Source organism: Euprymna scolopes, chromosome 24, assembly GCF_053919585.1.
Source record: "Euprymna scolopes isolate OS-2025 chromosome 24, ASM5391958v1, whole genome shotgun sequence".
NCBI classification, from domain to species: Eukaryota; Metazoa; Mollusca; class Cephalopoda; order Sepiida; family Sepiolidae; genus Euprymna; species Euprymna scolopes.
The window spans coordinates 18,430,429-18,456,943 of record NC_136505.1 but is presented as its reverse complement, the minus strand read 5'-3'; the positions used below and the strand labels follow the sequence as shown (position 1 = coordinate 18,456,943).

Here is a 26,515-nt window from a genome sequence, read left to right as displayed (position 1 = left end):
ATAATGAGAGAAACTTACACGCACACAATATGTTGGCATATTCTTAACATCTCGGATTTCATATTCAGACAGTTTGATAAATTTAGATGATCTTTAGTTTTTCTATTCTTCTTGCATTACATTTCGATATTTATATCTTCGTCTTTTGTGAATAACTTTTTTGTGTGTTCACATTTTATGAATAACTTTTTATGCGTTCAAATTTTATATATAACTTTTATGCGTTCAAATTTTATATATAACTTTTTATGCGTTCAAATTTTATACATAACTTTTTATGCGTTCAAATTTTATAGATAACTTTTATGCGTTCAAATTTTATATATAACTTTTATGCGTTATAATGACTTTTTATGCGTTCAAATTTTATATATAACTTTTATGCGTTCAAATTTTATACATAACTTTTTATGCGTTCAAATTTTATACATAACTTTTTATGCGTTCAAATTTTATATATAACTTTTATGCGTTCAAATTTTATATATAACTTTTCTGCGTTATAATGACTTTTTATGCGTTCAAATTTTATATATAACTTTTATGCGTTATAATAACTTTTTATGCGTTCAAATTTTATATATAACTTTTATGCATTATAATAACTTTTGTATGTGTTCAAATTTTATATATAACTTTTATGCGTTATAATAACTTTTAATGTGTTCAAATTTTATATATAACTTTTATGCATTGTAATAACTTTTTATGTGTTTAAATTTGATATATAACTTTTATGCGTTATATTGCTTTTTTATGCGTTCAAATTTTATATATAACTTTTTATGCGTTATAATAACTGTTTATGCGTTCCAATTTTATAAATAACTTTTTATGTGTTCAAATTTTATATATAGCGTTTTATGTGTTTAAATTTTATACATAACCTTTTATGCATTAAAATAACTTTTTATATGTTCAAATTTTATATATAACTTTTTATGTGCTCAAATTTTATAAATAACTTTTTATGAGTTTAACTTATGTGCTCAAATTTTATAAATAACTTTTTATGTGTTTAAATTTTATAGATAATTTTTTTACGTGTTCAAGTTTGAGAAACAACTTTTTATGCGTTCACATTTGATAAATAACATTTTATGTGTTCAGATTTTATACATAAATATTTGTGTTCAGATTTCATACATAACTTTTCATGTGTTCAAATGTAATACATTACTTTTTATGTGTTTAAATTTACCCTTACATGTTTAGCGTCTTACATATTTTGTGTTCATTTGTCATGCGTACATTTCCATTGAGGAACATGTTTTCGTGTGCACTTTGTTTTAATACGTTAATGACTTGCTGGAGTAGAAATTTATGATTATTTTATGCAGCATTGTAAACTCTACATGATAAAGATTTTTGAGGAATTATTATTAAGAATGTTAACAAAAAATCTATTTTTCTTTGAAAAGTTATGGTAGAGAAACAACACAAATAATCAATGCGATGAAGCTATAAATAGGAAAAGAGAAAGGTCCTTCACGAATGCTTCCTTTACTTGGGATATTCAATTTCACAACTCGACTTGTTCTTCCTCCTTGGGCTGATCTGCAAAATAGGAAAAGAAAGGGTTATGTTATATATATATATATATATATATATATATATATATATATATATATATATATATATATATATATATATATATATATACGTTTTATTTTTTATTACCGTATCTTTCTGTTAAGTTACATTATTGTTTCGGCTACACGGCCGTTTTTTTGGCCGTCTGTAGCGTCCTCAGAATTTTACAGAACAGTTTCTGTAAAAGTCTGAGGACGCTACAGACGGCAAAAAAAAACAACAAAAAAACAAAACGGTCGTGTAGGCGAAACAATAATGTAACTTAACAGAAAGATACGGTAATAAAAAATAAAACGCATATTTGCTCTACAACAGTATTGAGCACTTTCTTCAGTTTTTATTAATTACCATCTTCACTAAATATATATATATATATATATATATATATATATATATATATATAAATGTTTGGAGGTACAGAATTTATATATAGTTTTAAATAAAATAGGCGGAAGTTTCTCACGAGCTCTTTTGGCTATCTATGTCATCAGGAGAAAATCGATAGCGTAAAAAAATAATATTATGCCGTTGACTCCGACTTTAGCGGACATTTTTGTTGGATACCATGAATCCGTTCTGTTTAACTCTATAACAAAGCCCACTACATATTTCAGATATGTTGACGACACTTTTGCTATTTTTCCATCGCAAGGTGAAGCGTCAATATTTTTTGATAGGTTGAATTCTTTGCATGGAGCTCTAAAGTTCACTATGGAAAGTGAGAAGGACAATTCGCTTCCCTTCTTGGATGTTTTTGTTGAACGTTCAAGAGGGGGGGGGGCTTTCTCACTACAATTTATAGGAAGCTGACATTTATTGGCCTATATGTGAACTGGTTGTCTTTTGTACCAAAATCACGTAAGGTCGGCTTAATTAATACTTTGATACATAGAGCCCTCATGATTTTTTCGCCTAACAGATTAGACGCCGAACTCGATAAGATCAGGGAAATATTCATCAATAATGGTTATCCTGTTGATCTTATTGATGACTGTATTTTCAAAAAGGTTGCGGATTTTAAATTCCCTAAAACGTTTGGACCTTTGAAATGCCCGGTTTATTTAAAATTACCATGGATTGGGGAAAAGAGTAACAGACTTTCCAAACAGATTCGCAGAAGTATTTACGACTGCTTTTATTCTGTGTCCTTGCGTTTGGTATATACTACGAGACCTGCTTTTCCTTCTTTTCGCAAGGATAGTTTGCCTTACATTCAAAATAGTGATATTGTATATCAATTCAAATGCCAGTGCGATGCTGGTTATGTTGGGCGAACATCCTTGCATCTTTTGACTCGTATAAACCAGCATGTTCCATCGAAGATCAGACAAGGGAGGATGGGGTCTGGTAGTCTCCCTCCTTCTGCAGCCTTGGACTCTACTATCGGCCAGCATTTGGTTGACAACCCGTGCTGTGCCGATAGATATAAAATAGAATGGTTCGAGGTGCTATATAGAGCGGACGCCAGAAACCATTTAAAGATTTTGGAGTCTGTCTCTATTGCGGTGCGTAAACCTTCTTTGTGCCGGCAAGAGGAAACAGTAAACGCATTATTTCTCTTTGGGGAACTTTTAATCTTTCCTCCCGTTTTTTTTCTTTTCTTTCCCCTCGTTGTGCCAATATTTAAATCGTTTTTAAACGTTAATAAACTTAATTTTAGTTGTCCCCGTACTTTTGGCACATTCAATAGTTCCCCATTAGAACTCTTTAAAGTTTCGACATAATATTATTTTTTACGCTATCGATTTTCTCTTGATGAGATGATAGCCGAAAGAGCTCTTGAGAAACTTCCGCCTATTTTATTTAAAACTATATATATATATATATATATATATATATATATATATATATATATATATATATATATATATATATATATAACATGTGTGCAAAATCAAGACTTCAAGACAAGGTATTGATGGCAACAAAAAGTGTATTTCATTTTACGTTACAATTTTTTCAATGTCCTGTTCGACAATTTCAAGCATTATATCGTTTGAAAATTTAAAAAAGCCAGCATTTCTTCAGACTTTATGAATAAACACACTTTTGGCAATGTAGCATTTTTTGAATAGAAAGAAATAAAAAGCGGGGGGGGGGATCCCTAACGGGAAAAGCATGCGAGAAACATGTGAGTGTGTGTGTGTGTTTCTGTGAAAATATATTTAATTTTCCTTATAAAATATAAGCTCAATGTAATTACAGAGCAATATAGTGAATAAATGACAAAAGACTATATTCCAAAGTTCATGATGTTGACCATCTTATAATTTATTCTTTTAATTCAATTGACATTTACAATTCTGGATAGTATCTATTTCATAGCGCAAAATCAATCACTTAATTATTATATCAATCAGTGAATCTATTATGACCTTAACTTATTAGAATAAATAGCAACAATCAATCCGTCAAAAGGAAATGTGCGTTTTGACATGATTAAAATCCGAAAATCGGAAGAGAAGCTGTAAATGCCTTATAATGTTTCCAATACGCCATATGTAGATTTTGCGCAATGAAACAGATACTGTCAAGAATTCTAAATGTCAACTGAATTAAAGGAATAATTTATAAGATGGTCAATAAGGAATAATTTATAAGATGAACTTTGGAATATCGTCTTTGGAATATATATATATATATATATATATATATATATATATATATATATATATATATATATATATATATATATATAGTGGTAGTTTAATTTCGTTTCATAGAAGTGCATCCAGTGAAACAACATATGTCTACCAAAAAAGTGCTCAACATGTTAACAGAGCATATTATATTAAATTCATTTGTACAAACAAACAGCTACATATGTGCATACATGTTTCTGAAATTTTCTGTTTCAGTGAAATCACGTCGTCAGGCCAAAAATATCACTTGAAAAATGCGCTCAAGATACAAAACTTTTTATACCAAATATTCATTTCATGACGACTACCAGAACTAGGGGACGGAGGGCTAAAAAGATTTGCGAGATTATATTTTACAAGGAAATACAGGGTAATAATGGCCACTTTATATATATATATATATATATATATATATATATATATATATATATATATATACATATATATATATATGAGAGTAATGATTTTAAAATTTAAGATTTTTGTTGTTAAAAATATAATGAGTACATATTATAATATCGCTTAAAAATTTATATAAAACAATTTACTAAAAATAGCACCAACACATTCACACACGTACAAGCACCCACACTTACTATAATTTCATTCTTCCAAATTGCACAGATCAGACAGCCTGATCTGGTAACACCAGCCAAGATAGGGAGCATATATATATATATATATATATATATATATATATATATATATATATATATATATATATATATATATATATATATATATATATACTCTGTCCTGTGGCAGTCATCTGCACTGACAAAAGTTGGCAGTAATACCAAAATGTGGTTGGTTCTACACAAAGTCTTCACCACTATAAACAAATCATCTATGTGGATTTCTGAGCAACTTAGTTGTTGTGGCAGAAGCTCATGCATCGAAATCGATTGGAGAGTTCATCATATATATATATATATATATATATATATATATATATATATATATATATATATATATATATATATATGGTTTTATGATATGCCAGTCAGAGTTAGGATTAGTGGGAAAATATTTAGTGAACATTCCTAAAAACAGAGAATGTCATGTAAATAGTGATCATTTTATGTAATGTACGAAACTGATCTCCTACTTTAAATTTTAAATTGATTGTTTTTATTCTTTCAATCAAGATTTTCAAGGTTTTCATGAGTAATCACATAAAAAAGTAGAATTTCATTTTGGTGTATCGGATTTAGCTGAGGATGTTAATCTACAAAATGTTCATCATCATCATCATCATCATTATTATTAGTCACTCACTAGGAGTATTCACACAAGCCATCATCAAAGATTGTTCTTTGAAAACAACTTGTGGTGTTTCCTGGAGTCTGTGTGACAAGTCTCTCCGAATTTCCAGTACTCTCCACCTCTTTTGATAACCTTTGCAAAACAATTTGCGTTATCGCAACAGCCGCTTATTTCCCGTTGGCAGTGACCATTGGTCTTCACTGGAATTTCGGTGGCAATAAGCCTCCCCAAGGTCACAATCTTCTTTGCACATCTCCAGTGGAGGTCTGGCTAGTGCTTTCTCTCCTTGATCTTCCCCTCCTCCTTAACCTTCATTATTTGGTAGGTGCCTGTTTATGGTGACACTCACAGAAAAAAGGTGGGTGCGGTTTTTTAATTTCTACAGTTTTAGTTTTCATGATTTCATGTGATGTTACTTTGTGTTTTACATCCGTAGTCGTTTTTGTGTCCTGTTTGCGTGTAGTTTATGTGTGGTGTTGATCTCCACATTCAAGGGTTTTCCTTAATATTTCTGCAGTTTTCATTATTGAAATGTGTTGTATTTTCTCGGCCATTCCTCTGATTCCAATCTCTCCCATTCTTTTTCAAAGTTTTTTCGTATCGTTCCTAGCGTTCATGCTATTAGTGGTGTTATTTTTACTTTCTTCATTTTCCAGAATCTCTCTCCCACAGAAGAGACGTTGCGAGCCTATCCTTGTTTTATCGTTATTTCCATGGCAGGTGCTCGTCTGAACTCCAATCTCTGGTCCCCCCTCGCCAATCTTTCACGAAAAACACCCGTCTAGCTGAATCCACTGTGAAAAATTTCCCCCACTCTATATCTGTGCCTAAATCAAAACGCGGATTCCATGAACAAAGCTTCTTTCTTAGAACTTTTTTTTTTTTTTTTTTTACACAGGCATCACCACATTATCAAGGCCAAGAGGCCACTCAAGGATAAGGGTTAAAGAGTGTACAGTAGAAATTGGACAATATAGTAATCATTAGTAATGAAAATTTGGTAAATTTGATAACTTATATGGAACGGCTCATCAAGAACTTATTTACGTTAGACTTGAAGACAACCATATTGTAGTCAGCCGGAAAGCAGGAAAACGGAAGACAATTCCACAGGCGTGCAGTTCTAAGAAAGAAGCTTTGTTCATGGAATCTACGTTTAGGTTTAGGCACAGATAAAGAGTGGGGGAAATTATTGATAGTGTTTACAGCTAGACGAGTGTTTCTTGTTAAAGTTTGGCGAGGAGGGACCATAGATTGAAGCTCAGTCGAACACTTTCCATGAAAATAACGATACAGCAAACTCGCAACATCTCTTCTGTGAGAAAGAGGTTGCTGGGAAGAGAAAAGGACATCTCCTACGAGGCTACGAAGTCTATTTTGAACTCTATCAAGGCAGGACAAGTCCTTTCTAGCAGCTCCTGCCCAGATGTGGCAACAGTATTCCATCCTTGGACGTACCTGGCTCTTATATAGATAGAGAATTGCATCAGCAGTGAGATATCTACTGGATCGATAGAAAGATCCCACCATTTTTCCAGCGGCCTTGGCAACAGATTTGATGTACGTGTTCCATTTAAGATCAGGAGTAATGGTCAAGCCAAGAAGCTTGTCAAAACTTGAGGCCTCCTGAAGACGAGAGTCATTCATTTCAATTGATGCCAGATGTGGATCAGAATGTTGATGATGTAAAGAGAGAAGCTTGGTTTTAGATGCATTAAAAGTAACCAGCCACTCCTTACCCCATTGTACTACGTGCTCAAGATCAGAGGAGAGAGAATTGGAGAGAACTTGGTCGTTTACTGTCTTAGATGTGCTACCATAAATGGTAGTGTCGTCAGCATAGATGTCTACAAATGATGTAAGGATGTGATTTGGAAGATCATTAATGTAGATTAGGAAAAGAGTTGGGCCCAGAATGGACCCCTGAGGGACACCGGCATTAATACTGTGAGCTTCTGATTTTTGCCCCTCAACTACTACTCTTATGAACCTATCAGAAAGAAATGATTTAATAATTGAGAAGACATTTCCAGCAATACCATAGCTAGAGATCTTATGAAGTAAACCTTTATGCCATACCCTATCAAAGGCCTTAGATATGTCAAGAGCAATTGCCCTAGAAAGGTTGCCTCCGTCGAGAGATTTGCTAATCCTATGAGATATAACTGTAAGCACATCTGCTGTAGATCTAGCAGAACGGAAACCATATTGAGTGTCACTAAGAAGGTTATTTTTGTTAAGATGGTTGATTACTTCTGTATTTAACACAGATTCCAGCAACTTACTCATGACGCACAGGAGACTTATTGGCCTGTACTGAGAGGGGGATGAGTGATCACCTGAATTCTTAAATACAGGGCATACTGATGAGATTTTCCAGGGAGATGGGAAACTATTCTCCTTAAGACAACGTTTAAACAGTTTTGTAAGTATGGGCGCTAGTTCAGGTTGAAGTTTTTTGAGTACTATAATTGGAATACTGTCAGGGCCAGTTGCTTTACTGGAATCAAGGTTTTTGATTAGCTTGGCAACATCACGTACAGATATACGTATATCACATAGCGTGTTTTCTGATACAGGAGGAAATATTGGGGGTTGGCGGCCTTGATCGCAAAGGGTAGAATTCTGTTCTGTCTGCCTGCTTCCCTCCGGACTACAACTTGGATGTCTTCAAGTCCAATGTTAACAAATTCCTAATGAACCACTCCCTTAATTAAACACTTCATCAAATCTCCACACTAACGTAATGTACTTGCAATAACCCTTATCCTTGAGTGGCTCCCGGACCTTGATAAGTGGTGATCACTGTGTAAAAAAAAAAAAAAAAAAAGATCCGTTTGAGCTCTCTGGTCAGTTCCGTGTATTTGCGCCTCATTCTCCTTGATCTTCACTCTATGGTCTGCTGAAACGGCAAAATCTACAATTTGGCAGGCCTTTTCCTTCTTGTTAACTATTTTGACATCCGACCTTCTTGCTGGGATGGGTTTATCCGTTTGTATATCCATATTCCATAGGATCTTGTGACTTTCATTTTCCATTACTGCTGTCGGTTTATGTTTGTACCATCTGTCTGTGTGTTCAAAATTCATTTGTTTGCCTAATTGCCAATGCACCGCCTTCCCCACTTGATCGCGTCTATTTTTATATTCTTTTTATATTCTAGTTTGCTGCATACATTTATTATGTGGTTGGTTCTAATTGCATTATCTTACTCAGCTGTTATTAGTGATTCAGTTTCCTTGTTAAGATTTCCTTTTTGTAGACATTTCCAAGTGTTTTCGTTAGTCACTTTTTTAGTAATCCTTATGAATCGTCCATGTAACTGTTTCTCTTCCAACTTTTTTTTCCTCGTCTTATTCTTCGTCTCTTTTTCTATCTTGTTTGTTTCTTCCGTGTCTCTTGCTGCAGTAATTATTCTTTCAGTGTTCTGCATTATATATTTTGCTGATTCTTTTTTGTGTTATTTACACAGTCTTCTGTTGAGACCAGTCCTCTTCCTCCGTCTTTCCTTTTCACATACAGTCGGTCAGTATCATCCTTTGGGTGTAGTGCATTGTGCATTATCATTAGTTTCCTGGTCTTCTGGTCGATATTTCTTAGTTCTTCTTTGGTCCAGTTTATAAAAGGTCCAGAGTATCTTATCAATGACACTGTCCACGTGTTTATTCCTTTAATTAGGTTTCGAATCTTCTTCTTCTACTTCTTCTTCTTCTTCTTATTATTATTATTATCGTATGGATCTTGTAATTTTTTTACAGTGAAACAAATAAATTTAATAACGATTTTTTTTTTTTATAATTAAGACATTACGAAAATAATTTTATTGAGGGATAACACAGTATACCCACCCACATATATACACAGGATGCATCCAGTGATTGAGAACATTTATTACATTTTCAAGGATAATAAAAATACAAACAACGTACTTGTAATTAAATAAAACGAGATTGGTACATAAGCGACACTTTTATTTAATAATTTCATTCAATGAAATCTCCCTTCGCTTCAACAACAGCTTCTATTCGAAACCTAAACCTTTGGCAGTCGCGCATATAAGATGGTGCCCGTTGATGTTGTCCATTACTCTGACTATGGATGCTTTCATAGAATCTTTGGTGTTGTGATCAAATATTTATTATTTTATCATTACTACCAGCTATAGAATCTGTATCAAGTTTATGTTTGTTTGAAACAAAATCAAATAAAAAAGAGATAATTAAAGGAATCGTTTTTGGCATCAGAAAATAAATACAAAATTTTCCGATTCCGATACCCCCAAAATATCCGATTTTTCTGATTCCCGATTCCGATTAATTGTCCCAACACTAATATATATATATATATATATATATATATATATATATATATATATATATATATATATATATATATATATAAGCGAGATAAGACACTGATAGAATTCAGATGAAAAATCCCGAAAAGCAAAATAGCGTCCATTCGCAGCTGAACATTTTGCTAACTGTTTTTCATTTCCTCTGATGATATGAGCCATTGTTGAAAATCTATGGATTAAGGAAATTAAAATAACCCCTTCTATATATTCCTTTTGTCAAGCAATAAATTCTTAAATCAAATATATGTCTCTATATGTTGTTTTTTCAGAATTTAAAATTGAACCACGAAACTTATATATATGTGTGTGTGTGTGTGTGTGTGTGTGTGTGTGTGTGTGTGTGTGTGTGTGTGTGTGTGTGTGTGTGGTTAAAATACCAATATGAAAAATATATACATGTTTATATCTTTTCTGTATTTATTTTCTATGTGTTGACACCTAGGAATACAAAATGTCTTTGAAAAAAACGAAAATGTTTCTTTCAAAAACGCATATTTTCGACTGATCCTTCGGTCTTCTTCAGTGTGAATTATATATATATATATATATATATATATATATATATATATATATATATATATATATATATAATAGCCGGACGCCCAGCATTGCCCGGTTGGACAAAACGTTTAAACATGATATTTTGATATTTTAATTTATGCAGATTGCGTATATATTAGTATAGAATCAATCCTCTATTGATTATTATATATCACAAGGAATAATTCCCACAAATAGCAGGTACATGCTCAAGGTGATGAAAAAAAAAAAACGTTTCCGGCCATGGTTATGGTTTTTGTTGTGGTTTAAAGTAAGGGCCACATCATGCCACCTCACATCTTCGAAGTCGGCTTGAAAATCAACACCAAAGTGTATCTGGATGTGTTGAAGAGTGTGGTGATCCCCTGGTGCAATCAGGTGGCCACTGGCAGACCCTGGGTGTGGCAGCAGAACTCGAAGTTAGCCCACAAGTCCAAAGAGACCCAGACTTGAGTGCTACAACTTTGTACCCTTCTCTCACTGGCCCCCCTCCACTTAAACCCGCTTGATTACTTTGTTTGGTGATACCTCCCACAATACCAAAGCCAGCCTGATTGACGCCATCCATCGAGTATTGATTGAGTACCTGCCAGCTTGTGAAAAAGTCATGCTCCCAGGAACAGACCCATATCGAGGCAGTGATTAAGGCTGAAGGCGGCTACATTGAATAAATGTCAGCTCTACTGACATTTATTCAATGCGTACAATTCTTCAATAATCAAGTTACCTGAACTGATTTTTTCAATAAAAGTTTTAAAATAAAGCTGTAGTGGTGTTTTCTTTAGGGCGACAAATTTATCGTTCCAAGCTGTAGAAAATTTTCTACCAGTTGTTTTCAAGAACACACGCATTCAAAAAATCCGTTAGTCATTTGTACATTTAGAAAAAGAAAAGGACACACACACACACACACACACACACACACACACACACATACACACACACACACACAATCCATATATTTCTTTATAAGTTGTTGGTGCTTATGTTTCTGCTATTGTTATTGTTATCATGATCGCTATATTAAATATTTCAATATTTATTATAGCTTTCGCGTAATCTGTGCAACTCTAACTGAACTAAAACATTGTGAAGCTGCGAAATGTCTATCTATGAGTTGGATTATTTACTTGTTAGTGTAATTTTTTTATTATTATTTTAGGATTAAATTGATCGAAAAAATGTGAAATTTTGTTGTGTTGGAATTCATGGCGGCAATTGAAAGGGTAAATTTTCAGATTAGGTCCACCTCAACAATTTTCTTTAAAATGACGACAATTTAAAAAGTTTTCGCCTATGCTAAATACGAAAATCGCATTGAAAATTTGTAGTAATAAGTACTTATCGAGATATAAAAAGTTGTAATGTGCATTGTATTCTTTGGCGGCCATCTTTTTACACGCGTGCGTGCGCGCCATAAACAAATCTACTCATCTATGACTGACACTGGACGCACGTAGCAAAGATGGCCGCCAAAGAATACAATGCATAATACAATTTTTTATATCTCGATAACTACTTATTTATGCAAACTTTCAATGCGATTTTCGTATTCAGCATAGTCGAAAACCTATACAAGTTGTCATTTAAAAGAAAATTGTGGAGGTGGACCTAATCTAAAAAATACCATTGAGAGTAAAGAAAATACAGAAAAATCTTTATGATGTATGTACTTGTTACAGACGAAAATGTCATATACCAAAAATTACGTAAATCTATCAAGTATTTTATTTAAATCTAAGAAAATAAAAAAATATGATTTATTAGCGACTTTACTACTAAATTGCATTGAACGTAAGGCTGAGTTTTCACCTCTCAACTTCAATTTAAGTTGTCTACCCTTTTTTATTTTATCAGATTTAATCATGGCAGACGAAAACACTGCGATTCGCTTAAATTTGATTTTCTTGAAAAACAACAAAAGTTGATCAAATTAAGTGATTTTTTTTTAATATTTCATCTTCGTTCCATGACTGGTACGTACATCATACAGAATTTTTTGTATTTTCTTTACTTTTAATTGCCGCCATAAGTGCTAATCTGAATAAGCACCCAATTTTTTTTAATCCCTCTTCAAACTATTTTGTTATTTTGAAAAATGCATTGTGACACTTTATTGCTTCGAATGTTTTCGGCCACAAATGTTTAATGATAAAAAAGAAGTTAATGAGAGGTGCATTTTTATTTATCTTTCCGGACTTACTTTGTACGTAGCAGGAGCGTTTCACCTCCTTTCACGGTCGCGTCCATGTCAACGTCACGCCATGATTTGCCTCCATTTTGACTATATTGCACACCCAAACCAGGAAATGCTGTATTTGTTACTAAGCGACCATCCTGAATTCTAAAAATTAAAAAAAGAAAAGAAAATATTTTTCAAATAATAAATTAACTAACTAAAATTTTATAGGCAAGAAGAAAAATCGGCGCTTCTTCACTATTGGGACGAAATTTCGGAAATCGTAATACTGAATTTCACATAAAAACAATGGTATCTACGTATTCCTCGCATTTTCAAGATGATTATATTCAAAAATTACGAAAATCGATAAGGTAGAATATTTTTTATTAAAAAAAGAAAGAATTTGATGAAGACGATCGTAAGACAGAGAAAAGTTCAAAAGGGAGGTAATTTTCCGTTTGGATTTAAACAAGATGGCCGCAATTTTTACACCTTCTACCACGATTAAAGTTGCTTTGTTTAATAATTCAGTAATATAAGTCACCCCTAAAAGCCAAGAAGTAGGACGAAAATAATACCATTCCTCAAGAAATAATAGTTTCTTAGCCCCTCTATTTCTCTTTCTCAGAAATCGGACACTAGGCACTACCATTTTTATATGATCTTTTCCAAAATTTACACATGATCTGGTGACGTCATCAATTGATGTGCTTGATGCGAGCCATGGCGAACGATTTTTTTTACTATAATTTACTACTGTAATTTAATTTAATATGAATTTATTTTACATTCAAATAGTTTACTTAAAGATTAAATTATCGAAATGTAAAAAAAGATTCATCATTATCGTTAGAAATAATTAAGTAAAATCTGTTTTTTTCAGTGAGGGTAGGAAACATAACACAAAAAGAAAATGTTACGTGAGCAGAAGCGACAATAAAATAGTTTGTTAGTTCACTACACATGTTATTTGTTTATTTAAGTTTTCGATACTTTGGAACGATTTAAATTATTTATACGAAAGAACATTCCCCCCTCCCTGAATGCTACTTGGAAATAAGTTTCCCTTTTACCAGTTTAGTGTCTCCGACCACTTCATTACTACTATAATTAAAAACAAACGTTAGCGAAAAAAGTTAAGCTTTTAAAGTATCTAAAATTGGGAGAAAAAAAGTGTAATAAACTTTAAAATTAAACGTAAAACACAAGAAAAAAAATTATAAAAATAATTTAACAACTTACTTTTAATAGATAATTTTGTTACTTTTTAGTAAACACTAACAGAATAATCGAGTTAAACTGTGAAGTTTTAGAACGGCGAATGCAACTGCGGAAGTGAATATTTTCCAATCAACGAGTTCATTTGACTTAGTCCCGGCTTCCGTATTTTATTTCATAAAACAAAACATACAAGAATATCGCAGTGGCATGCGACGCAGTGCATGTACAAAAACTGGATTTTAACGCAATATTAATTTTGAATCGGATTTAATCTGGCCATAAAATAGGTGGCAAGAGCCATGTTTATATTATAACTTTATATTTTTAAAAGATTTTCACACAATTAATTAAAAATCTATTTGTAGCGGACATTTTGAAATAATGGAATTTTAATCGTTTTAATCTTTTAAAAATCAGTTAATTTTTAAGAAGTTACTTTTTCTTGGCAATTCAACTGATTATAGTATATATTAATTAGAAAAAGCGCTATTTAAAAACATAGTAATATTAAATTTATATCATTTTTTTAATTGCAACTTCAATGTAAGTTTTTGTTCAATACGTGTATTTAAACTTTAAAAAAATAAATATTTTTTTTACTTATTTGAACTCTTATGTTTCATAATAAATAGAAATTTCGATAGATTTAAATATATTTTGTTCAAATTTCAAAAAAATACATATGGGGTGAGGACACGCACTAAAATATATTTTACAGAAACTGCATTTTATACTCTAAAATGAATGAGTATCGAGAATTCTACAAAAATGTGACCATTAGTTGATTTTTGCTAGATTTATTAAACACAGGTATGTTTTCACGTTCGGAATGTCTACTACATGGGAACATTATTTTAAAGCGTCAGTTATGTAAACAAGATTTTCATCTCGCAATTTCATTATTTTCGTACGATGAAAAATTAAAAAAAAATCATGACTAGTTTATGTTGCCTTTCTTTTTTTTAAATAATACAAAAGTTATATTGCTAATATTAACTTCTACTAAAATTACATCGTGTTACATATAGGGGGGGGTAATTCTGTGGTGAATTTTGGCAGTCCCTACCGGACACAAACCAGAAACTGCTATCCAGAGTCCCTCATCATCTCTCTCTCCTCTTTTTCTTTTTCTTCTTAACCAATCCCTAGCCAGCATGACAGGCGAGTAAGCAGTATACTCTTAGCCCTGAAACTAACGAAACGTACGTTGCCGGTGAACATTATTAACAAGAGGTGTACTCACTCCAAAATGTAAAAAGGCAAATAAAGTTCTTTTCTTTTAAAGGTAAACATTTGTATTACTTCTATCATTCCAACAACAACTAATGAAGACAAGTGCCAGCAAGTGTTACAAGGTAATTTCGACTGCATAATTTGGAAGCTACCATTGTAATTTATTAGAATTGACAAAAAAATCAGTTAAAACCATTGTTTTTTATCTGAAAACTCCATTTATCAACTACAAAATCTCGTCCCAATTCTGTAGAAGCGCCGAAAAATCATATAGAATATCAACAACAGATTTCATTTTACATTAAACTGTAAACATGCCCGGACACTTCAGATTTGAAATAAGTCAGTTGCATTCAATCGTTTTTAATGTATTTTGTTCTTAATGTCTTTTTGTTGTAACTTTTAGTTAACCTCTTTTGACGTTTCTTGTGAAAAGTGGGACATCCAGTAATATTGCACTTGTTAATATCGAGCTTTGGTGGAAACGAAAAAAAAAAAAAAATGAATATAAAAGGTGAAAATGTTTAACATCAATAACATTCTACTGAACGTTGCTCTAGTTTTCCGGTTGTGTGACAATTTTGTTTGGGGGGGGGGGAGTGAAGTAATGTATGATTACATTTCTGAATTTTTTAGATGAGGATTGACTATTCGTATTATTTGGATTCATTGGACTACTGTTCTCATCTTGAGTGTGATTTTCACAACGTTTCGATCGATGTAACCTCCGACCTTCTTCAGATGTATCTTATCGAACTCAGGAATTTGGACATAATTTCAAATGGAACCCTTTATTTACTTCACAGGAGTAGTATGTTTTGTTCCATCAGCCATGACTGGATAGAGGTCTTAAGTAGTTTGCAACTATATTTTTCGGCCACCCACACCGAGAATTGAACTTTCAATCTTCAGGAGAATATTACTTTCACAATTGAATTTTCCAAGTACTCTAATTATTGCGTCAGGTTACATGGGCCGAAACATTGTGAAAATGACTCTCAAGATGAGAACAGTAGTTCGATAAATCCAAATAATACAGATAATGTATGCTTAGTTGTCATATGTTAATCCTCCCAGGCATGATCACCTCTTTTTCGGTAGTTGTGATTATATAATATTTATTCTGTGTTCATGATACTTTACTCCCAAGCATTACCAAAGTTGCTTTTTGGGATGTGGGGGAGTAGGTAGAGTAGTAGTCATAATTGTGTTATTTTATTTTATCAAAATAACTAGCAAATATATGCGCTTGCCGGTCACATACGAGGTGCCTTCAATAAGTTTCCAGACCTTTTTGGCATGGCCACTTTTATTGAAAGTACACACATGAAACTCTCGTCCCTTTCGAAGGATTTGTGGCATTTTATGACAATCCAGTTTAGGGCAGTTGCCAGTGAGACACAGTTGAGGACAGCGTGTTGGGAGAGGCTAGAGAGATCAAGATGAGCTAACATCAACTAATGGACTCAGTCTTGACAAAAAGAAAAACAAAACAAGGATCTGGACGTTAACGTTTAGAGGGTTTGATACTTCTGCATTAAACGATTCACGCTTTCCACAAAATTTCCCAGGTGTGTTCAGCTACTAATATGAGTAACTGGAAGCAGACGATCTCGAAATGTTAAACTTCTATGAGAAAATTATAATAATAAACAGGAAAAACATGGAAAAACAATGAATAGAATTACAAACATGTATTGGAGTTCATGTTTTTTGCATCAAATAATCAGATGTTTTATTTTTCGAAGATTTGTTTCTGTGTCCATCAACTGCGTTTAGTTTCTTCCGGCCATGTGTGTGTCTGTGTCAAGTAGGTTTCATTCCTGTTGTGTACTTATAATAATATATACTTATTTATAGTGTTCGTATATATATATATATATATATATATATATATATATATATATATATATATATATATATATATATATATATATATATATATATATATATATATATATATATGCTTACTAGTCTGTAACACCCAACCCAACCTGTGCAATTAAAATTAATTTTTTTATTTCTACAATTTATAAAAAAGTAGCCTTCATAAATTCGCATTACTTAAAAGTAGACAGTGCGGATGTTAAAAAATTGAGGAACACTCGACTGGCATTTTTCAGTTATTTTCGTCAGTTGCCGAGTGAACCTGAGAAACTTTGTGGAAATCACGGGCCAGTAAGTGCAAGAGCACCAAGGTTAGTTTCCCACGATGGTGTTCCATACGCACCCATAGTGAAACTAATATTTACAGAAAATGTCAGAGTCTGTGTTTTCTTTAGTTTTTCTTGTTTTATTTTTTATATACTTGTGAGCCAGTGTACACCACTCGGCAGTCGCCAATGCGTGGGAAACGGCAACATAGCCTGAACGAGAAGAGAAGATGAAAGAAAAGAAATCCACAGCACACAACGTTGGGGTTGGTGATCATTGTCGAGAGGGGGACTCACAGGTCCAGTGCAGGCTCAAACCGTTTCCATGAATAATGGTGATGAATAGGCGCTTGTAAACCTACATCAGTTCATAACGGTCCCCCAACATTGCGCATCATTAAAAGACTAAGGCTTTTGAAGAAGTCATGTGTGTCGTGGCCTATTGCTCCACTCGTTACCACAGAAATCGGCTCGAACACAAACCTGCCGAGAATATCGGCATATTTTGTTTGCTTACTGTTCTCGGTTGACGCAGCTGCATGTGCAAAGTTTGTTACCAATTCTGGTGCAAACGTGTCGATATTAGTCATATCATCTATGTGATTCACTGTTTCCAAAGAGAAACACAGATAGTAAATTGAATTGGACAATAAAAGATATCACAATAGTACAATTAATAGAAGTAATAGTATAATGTCGACTTCAGATAGATAGATACCAAACCTATGTTAATAACAGATTAGAAATTGAAAATATTTACGTGGCTCCAGGTAACGGTATTCTGTAAGCAACGCCAAGTGAGTCAAGACGCTTTAACTCCCGGTAGCCAATTAAATTGGCAAAGCGTTCCCAGTCTTCATCTCTACGTTTCTTGCGAGTTGAGTTATCTTGGATGTCTTGCCATGGTGCACCATGCCAGGCTCTCTCAGCCAGAGCAAGTAAGCGTGGGAAAACCATGAACTCCAACTGTTTTGGAGTTCTTACCGTTTCACTCCACAAATGACCTTGGATTCCTGAAAACAAATGCATAGATGAAATGTGAGATGAATACAGAAAAGAATTAGCAGAAACTAACGGAATCCTCTTCCTCCTCAGTTCTTTCATATGACAGGGTTGCGTGCAAATGTTCATGTTCTTCATTGTTTTAAGTGTTCAATTCAACTATAATACTTGACTGTTGTTTTAAACTTGAAAAAATTTCTAAAAAATACAAAAATAAATTAGGCACCAGGCCATTCAAAACTGTTGGTGAGTAGGTGGGTTAGGGTTACCCTTGTCACTGTGCTTTATATATGTCTATTATTTTCCTAGCTTGAATCTTCAATCACCATAATACCACATTCACTTCAGTGGTCGTCATACTTAAGATTTTCAAATCGATTTTAAAAAAGAAAAAATATGAATATACATAAATAAGTCGTTTTTATTAAAATAATTTCATTGGCATAGGCTGGGGAAAAACGAAAAATACATACAAATGTTAGTAAAACCTTCCCAATCGTTTCTATATGGTAGACCGCCCACTCTTTTCCGGCTTGATGGGAACCGAAAACATTCAGGCCATAAACTACTAATATACATTTCCCTGTAAAACATTCACAGCTAGAACTCATCTAGATACAACAATAAAAAAAAAATAATTTTCCTATTTCTCTGGGTTAAAATTCCCAGAAACAGAACTATTTTCTCTGGGTTAAAATTCCCAGAAACAGAACTACTTTCTCTGGGTTAAAATTCCCAGAAACAGAACTATTTTCTCTGGGTTAAAATTCCCAGAAACAGAACTATTTTCTCTGGGTTAAAATTCCCAGAAACAGAACTATTTTCTCTGGGTTAAAATTCCCAGAAACAGAACTATTTTCTCTGTGTTAAAATTCCCAGAAACAGAACTATTTTCTCTGGGTTAAAATTCCCAGAAACAGAACTATTTTCTCTGGGTTAAAATTCCCAGAAACAGAACTCCCATGGACAACGTTTCTTTCCTAGAACATCTCATCTGTAGAACAAAATACTGTGAGGCTTCTTCTTACCTGACTACAGGATGATCCTCTTCAAGTCTAATGTAAACAAATACTGGTTGGCTGTTCTTTTTGATAATCAATTCTTATTAAGTAATCTTCTGCCCATTTCACTTATTGCCATATTTTTTTAATTGGCATAACTACACTTTTTCTATTACAAACATGACGCTACACTCAAAACATATACAACATACCTAACATTATATAGAGGTATTAATATTATGTTACGAGGGTCGTTCTTAAAGTAAAGCATCCTATTTTTTTAACAGAAAAAGTTGAAGAGCTACGAAGACAGGAATGGTACTATGAAAACGAGAGACCTGAATTCATTTTCTACATAGTCACTACCATTACTTTTGTTGGCAATGAATGATGACTGTGCATGGGAGTCCAGAGCATTCTTTGTCATATAATACTTGGTTCAAAGGTAAAACCTCCTATTTTTTTTAGCTGAATGAGCAAAAGTTGAAGAGCTATGAAGACAGAAGTGGTACCATTAAAATGAGCAACCGTTTGTGATCTAGAATTTATTTTACTACATAGTTACCACCATTCTCAGTGCCACTTATGCCAGGAATTCAATGCCGCATCTCTTCTACTGACACATGCCTATGGCAGGGGTTGCTTTCTTAGAATCTTACATCGTCAATATCTGCAATAAAGAGATGAAATTTTCGGTTTGTTAATGCATAAGTTCAGTCATCATAACAATGCAATTTGCAATCCTTATTGATCCATTCAGGCGGAATAAAAACATAGGAATCATCACTTTTTGGAACGTCCTTCGTAAAACGTTTCAGATCAAATTTTTTTTTACACTGATGCTATAATGTCCTTTAAAAATGTAATGTAGTTTCAGTTATAAGCAGGCATCGAATCTCCATTATAACAACAACAAAAAACAAGCAAACAAAAAACAAGCCGAGCATGAAAGGTCCCCATCTATGAGTGAAAAATTTAGTTTCACCATGACTAATGTTTGCGCAAAATTTACAAAAAAATCCAAAGCATGGTCATTGAGAAAAGTGCAAACAAATGAACGGATGAATAATTTGGCGGCAATTTTACCCTTATAATACCCCCTAGGAGGAGCAACCAGAGTTATACCGGAAAATCCGTTCTGGCAAAAATTTACTTTCACCATGTCTAATGTTTATGTAAAATTAAAAAAAAAATTCAAGGAGTGGTTATTGAGAAAAGTGTGAACAAACGAACAGATGAACGATTTTGAGACAATTTTACCCCTATAATTGCCCTGGAGGAGGGGCGCAACCAGAATTATTCTGGAAAATCAGTTCTGGCAAAAATTTACTTTCACCATGACTAATGTTTGTACAAAAATTCCAAAAAAATCTACAGTGTGATTATTGAGAAAAGTGCAGACGAACGGGAGTGAATTACTAGGTTCAATCTCTCCTTTATCAGGGGGACCAATTAGATGCCTTCACACAACTTGACGTTATTTGTTGAAAGCAGAAAAAAGAAAATGTGAAAAGAATCCTCGTCTTACCAACAATATTTTCTGTTTTTTCCAACTTGATGCAGTTTTTTCCATCTTTACCACATACTTGCTCTTCGGTTAGCGGATGGCCAGACCTTGCTACATCTGCATTGGCGTAGAGGTTTCCAGGCATGAAGCCGAAGACCTTGCGTGTATCTGTGAAACGAGGTGCCCAGTAATATCCTCGTTCCTCTGGGTCAGGCTCATAAGGATGGTCAAAGTATAAATGGGTTGCCTGGGACATCACCACCTGCACAAGTTGAAAAAAAGAATTCGTTTGATATCAATCTATGTTAATATTAGGTGGAATATTTGTACTTGGACAGGTTCTTGATGATGAGGTAAACGTTGAACCATAGACAAGATCAGAAAATACTTCTTAGCATTGAAAAACATGCATGAGTTGTAATTCTTAAATAAAAATGATGACAAATATTAATGTATAAAGTTTAGTGATGGTACGATTTATCTCTCCTGATGACCCAACATTATCTGGAGAACAGAATGGATTACTCCATAATTGAAAAACAGCTGATAAACTTTATTGTATACAAGTCTACAGGGAGAGATATGCCCCGAAATAGTATGCATTCTCTCCTGAACACCCGACATTATCTGAAGACAAAAATGAAATATCCCACAAGTTAAAACAGCCAATAAACTTGATTATATGCATGTAAATAAGGTAAGCTGTTTTTTCCAAACAGAAATACCTTCTGTTGGTTGTTCGCTTCATTATGTGTTTCTGCTATTCTTGTGGTAATGAATTCGGAATTGAGAATCGAAAAAAATTGGAACTTTTTGGGGTATTGGAATCGGAAAAATTTGTGCTATTTTCCAATGCCAAAAACGATTCTTTTAATTGTTTTTTTTTTTTTGCTTATTTTAGTTTAAAACTTTATTTTCCTTGACTCGTAATTATGATGGCATGATAAATATTTATTGATTTTAAATATTTATTGATTTTAAAATATTAGGTTGGTGCAAAAATAATGTAGTGTTTTATCAGGTATGTTAGAAAACGACATTATTTTTGCACCAATCAAATACCAGTAAAATTAAAATCTACAGATCATCCCCACAAGTGTATTTTACGTTTGGAAAATATATACATATACTATATTAGTTTTTGTGATACCCCCCCCCCCTGCCGCACCAAATCTATATTTAAAAATTACAAAAAAAGAATCGGAATTGGAATCGGTAATTGTATCGGAATTGGAAAAATATTGGAATCGTCCCATCACTTATAAAATATGATATATTTATGATATATTTATTGTTAGTGACGGTAAAGCAATGATAAACATACATGTGTTTTATTTATGCTTGAAAAACTGATGTATAAAAATATATATCTCTTAAATGAGTGAGGTGAGATAAGAGGAGGAGGAAGCATGGGAGTTGATGGAGATTGATCTCTAAGCCTCGATACCCAGTCGACTCTCGATCTCAATTTAAACTAGTTTATGTAACATAGTTTTCGAACGCCCCCGCATTCAACTGTAAACGCCAACTCCATGACTCTTGCTATCAATATAGACACATCACTAACGCATTTATTCAACAACGGTGGCATACGTGTCTGCAAATAACATTTTCAGATGTTTTTTTTTTGCATCAAATAATCAGATGTTTTATTTTCCGAAGATTTATTTCTGTGTCAATCAACTGCGTTTAGTTTCTTCCGGCCAGGTGTGTGTCTGTGTCAAGTAGGTTTCATTCCTGTTGTGTACTTATAATAATATATATTTATTTATAGTGTTCGTATATATATATATATATATATATATATATATATATATATATATATATATGACAGCCCCTTTAAGAAATACGTTTCTTATCGTTGAGCACTTTCTGTTGAATAAAAGTCGGTCAATTTAGCTCTTATGCGTAGATCGTCGTATAACGATTTGATCACTGTCTGTCTGACGTAATGAACATTTAAATTAAAATGTTTAAAATTCAACGCTATTTCACACGATTAATGGTAGCCGAATGGATACGGCCTCCGCTAATCGAGCCAGAGATGTCTCGTGTCGCGGGGTTCGAACCGTTCGACTGGTAGTAATTGTGACACCCTGCACTGAAGAATCCCGAAAGGATGAAACACTAGTGTCTGTAGGTATTTAATTATTATAGTAAAAAAATAATTATGACAGCCCTTTTAAGAAATACGTTTCTTATCGTTGAGCACTTTCTGTTGAATAAAAGTCGGTCAATTTAGCTCTTATGCGTAGATCGTCGTATAACGATTTGATCACTGTCTGTCTGACGTAATGAACATTTAAATTAAAATGTTTAAAATTCAACGCTATTTCACACGATTAATGGTAGCCGAATGGATACGGCCTCCGCTAATCGAGCCAGAGATGTCTCGTGTCGCGGGGTTCGAATCGTTCGACTGGTAGTAATTGTGACACCCTGCACTGAAGAATCCCGAAAGGATGAAACACTAGTGTCTGTAGGTATTTAATTATTATAGTAAAAAAATAATTATGACAGCCCTTTTAAGAAATACGTTTCTTATCGTTGAGCACTTTCTGTTGAATAAAAGTCGGTCAATTTAGCTCTTATGCGTAGATCGTCGTATAACGATTTGATCACTGTCTGTCTGACGTAATGAACATTTAAATTAAAATGTTTAAAATTCAACGCTATTTCACACGATTAATGGTAGCCGAATGGATACGGCCTCCGCTAATCGAGCCAGAGATGTCTCGTGTCGCGGGGTTCGAATCGTTCGACTGGTAGTAATTGTGACACCCTGCACTGAAGAATCCCGAAAGGATGAAACACTAGTGTCTGTAGGTATTTAATTATTATAGTAAAAAAATAATTATGACAGCCCCTTTAAGAAATACGTTTCTTATCGTTGAGCACTTTCTGTTGAATAAAAGTCGGTCAATTTAGCTCTTATGCGTAGATCGTCGTATAACGATTTGATCACTGTCTGTCTGACGTAATGAACATTTAAATTAAAATGTTAAAAATTCAACGCTATTTCACACGATTAATGGTAGCCGAATGGATACGGCCTCCGCTAATCGAGCCAGAGATGTCTCGTGTCGCGGGGTTCGAATCGTTCGACTGGTAGTAATTGTGACACCCTGCACTGAAGAATCCCGAAAGGATGAAACACTAGTGTCTGTAGGTATTTAATTATTATAGTAAAAAAGTAATTATGACAGCCTCTTTAAGGAATACGTTTCTTATCGTTGAGCACTTTCTGTTGAATAAAAGTCGGTCAATTTAGCTCTTATGCGTAGATCGTCGTATAACGATTTGATCACTGTCTGTCTGACGTAATGAACATTTAAATTAAAATGTTTAAAATTCAACGCTATTTCACACGATTAATGGTAGCCGAATGGATACGGCCTCCGCTAATCGAGCCAGAGATGTCTCGTGTCGCAGGGTTCGAATCGTTCGACTGGTAGTAATTGTGACACCCTGCACTGAAGAATCCCGAAAGGATGAAACACTAGTGTCTGTAGGTATTTAATTATTATAGTAAAAAAATAATATATATATATATATATATATATATATATATATATATGCTTACTAGTCTGTAACACTTAACTTAAAATAGTTTTTAATAATGTAATATATCATTATTATGTTTACACACCAGTTCACATAAAATCACTGAAGTTAAGCAAGTTTGATCCTGGTCAGTACCAGATTAGTGACAATTTAGGAATATCAGGCACTGTATGGAGGAGGGTAGCCAGACTACTCTGCGAAATCTAACATTAAAATTATCTTGCCTGATTGGAACATACATGTTACTAGGGACCGCTTGTGAATTTAATATTTCCTTGAAACTTTCTCCTTAGAATAAAGACAACTCAATCCGATCTGAGTACGTGCCATATCAGGATCAGGATATCTGTGAGATTATACATGTATATTGATGTTGAATTTGTATATGTGTATATGCACATGTGTGTATGCCATATTTTTCTTGCATATTTGCACGTACATGTGCCACTTTCGGTACATCTGCTATTCAACACATGGTATAGAATCGTTATTCAATAAGTAGAAAAAAAAAGGCAAACGAATGTTGTATAAAGATGTCAACACCTGAGTGAATAAGAATCGACATCCTACTTACATAAACAAGAACCAAACACACGAAAATCCATATGTAAAAATATCAACAAATGGGGTTTAATAGTGCACGGAAATTTGGACTAAAAGTGTACACTTACTTTGTAGCCAGCATTTGCCAGTTTATAGGCTCGGTTAGATTGGCCCCATTCCCAGATGTTGTCCCACGCATAAGCATAGACATTTTCATTCTGCAAACCTCCACGTTCGAAAGGTTTTGAACCGGATTCCATGACTCCATCTTCCCAGGCAGCCAAATTAAGTTTGTGCTCAGAAGTGATTTTCGACATTTCGTGAACAAAATGTTCTTTTAGAATTTTCTTTTCACCACCCTGAAAATAAAAGACGGATAAAAGTTAACTGGCAAAGAAAATCACAGATTTTGTTTATGACAAAACATTAGAATAATGGAGATCTTGTTAATTCATAATATGTATTACATTATAAAACAAAAGAATGGAAGAATCATCATCATCATCATCATCATCATCATCATCATCACCACCACCACCACCACCACCACCACCACATCATCATCATCATCATCATCGTCACCACCACCATCATCATCATCTAAATATTAATTTACTTGCCCGTAACTCATCGACAGAAACAGTGAAAAATTGGCACACTGTTGCTAAAGAAAGTGGGTCTAACGGTTGGTGTTAAGGTGGAAAAGATAAATATACATTAGAATATAAACAAAAATATACATCAGAATATAAACAAAAATAAAACAAAAATATGTTTTCTGTTTCATCATATTTTTTTTTTCTACAGGAGATTTAAAAAATTTTTTTGTTCCACCAAATAATAGCTGGACAGTGGAAGATTTCCACCTTTCAAATCGGATTGAAATTGGAATCTAATCAGTGCAGAAATCAACTTTGTCCACACGAGTGCAATGTAACAAACCCGATCCTCATTCTCCTCCTAAAACAAGTATGGTCTGATGATGACGTTTTAGTTAAGAGGATGATAAGTGTGTTCATCAAGCTGAGCCTAAGCCCAAAAGCACGTTTTCTGCTTGTCGATATGCTCATTCATGACAGTGAATCTCGTCACTATATCAAATTAAACCCAACAAGCCGGGGTCATTTTCAATCTAATAGGTCCCGCTTTGTCAACTAGGTTCCGACCCCTGTCCCATCACTGCAATGTTGCATCCCTGTGCCTGTTTTACAAGTATTTTAATGGAATGTGTTCTGATGAACTCACTGCACTTGTGCCTCCTAGACGTACATATTCCTGACAAACCCGCTCGGCAACAAAATCACACCCCTTCACTGTTGAGGTTCCAAAATGCTAGAAAGCTTTCTACTATAACAGCTTCTTCCCTCGAACAGTTAAACTTTGGAATTTCTTTCATGCTACCTGCTTCACTAAATGTACTGATAAGAAGAAGTTTAAATGTAATGTAGACCAATATTTTGTTAATCTTTCTTAGGTATGATCCCAATTAGTAGCCCCTTACATTCTAGTGGCGATATGCATTGTTTGGGGTGAATGTGAGTAAAAAAAAATTCTTCATAAAATGCTTCTCGTTCTAAATTATTGCGATTGGTTTGTTTCTGCAAGATTTGCCTTTTGTAAGGAAAGAAATAAAGGTAATTGTGGCGGATCCGCAAAACTAATATCGCAATATTAGTTTTTTATAAGAGCCGGCGTATTGATTTTCTGTGGT

The 26,515-nt window shown here is 33.6% G+C and overlaps 1 protein-coding gene across 2 annotated transcripts in view; it reads right to left on the bottom strand.

The window, feature by feature from the left end:
* LOC145246618 (beta-hexosaminidase-like) overlaps positions 1–26,515 on the bottom strand; it is a 113,727-nt gene that overhangs the window by 13,857 nt on the left and 73,355 nt on the right. Inside the window, exons 7-11 of one of the 2 annotated variants that reach the window (XM_080108288.1) lie at positions 24,933–25,163; positions 20,719–20,959; positions 17,948–18,200; positions 12,602–12,742; positions 1,508–1,557 (exon numbers count right to left, since the gene is read on the bottom strand). In XM_080108288.1, the coding sequence (XP_079964414.1) occupies positions 1,508–1,557; positions 12,602–12,742; positions 17,948–18,200; positions 20,719–20,959; positions 24,933–25,163 (916 nt within the window). Of the gene's footprint in view, positions 1–1,023; positions 1,558–12,601; positions 12,743–17,947; positions 18,201–20,718; positions 20,960–24,932; positions 25,164–26,515 lie in introns of those variants that run through there. The other variant, XM_080108287.1, reaches the window with a different exon arrangement.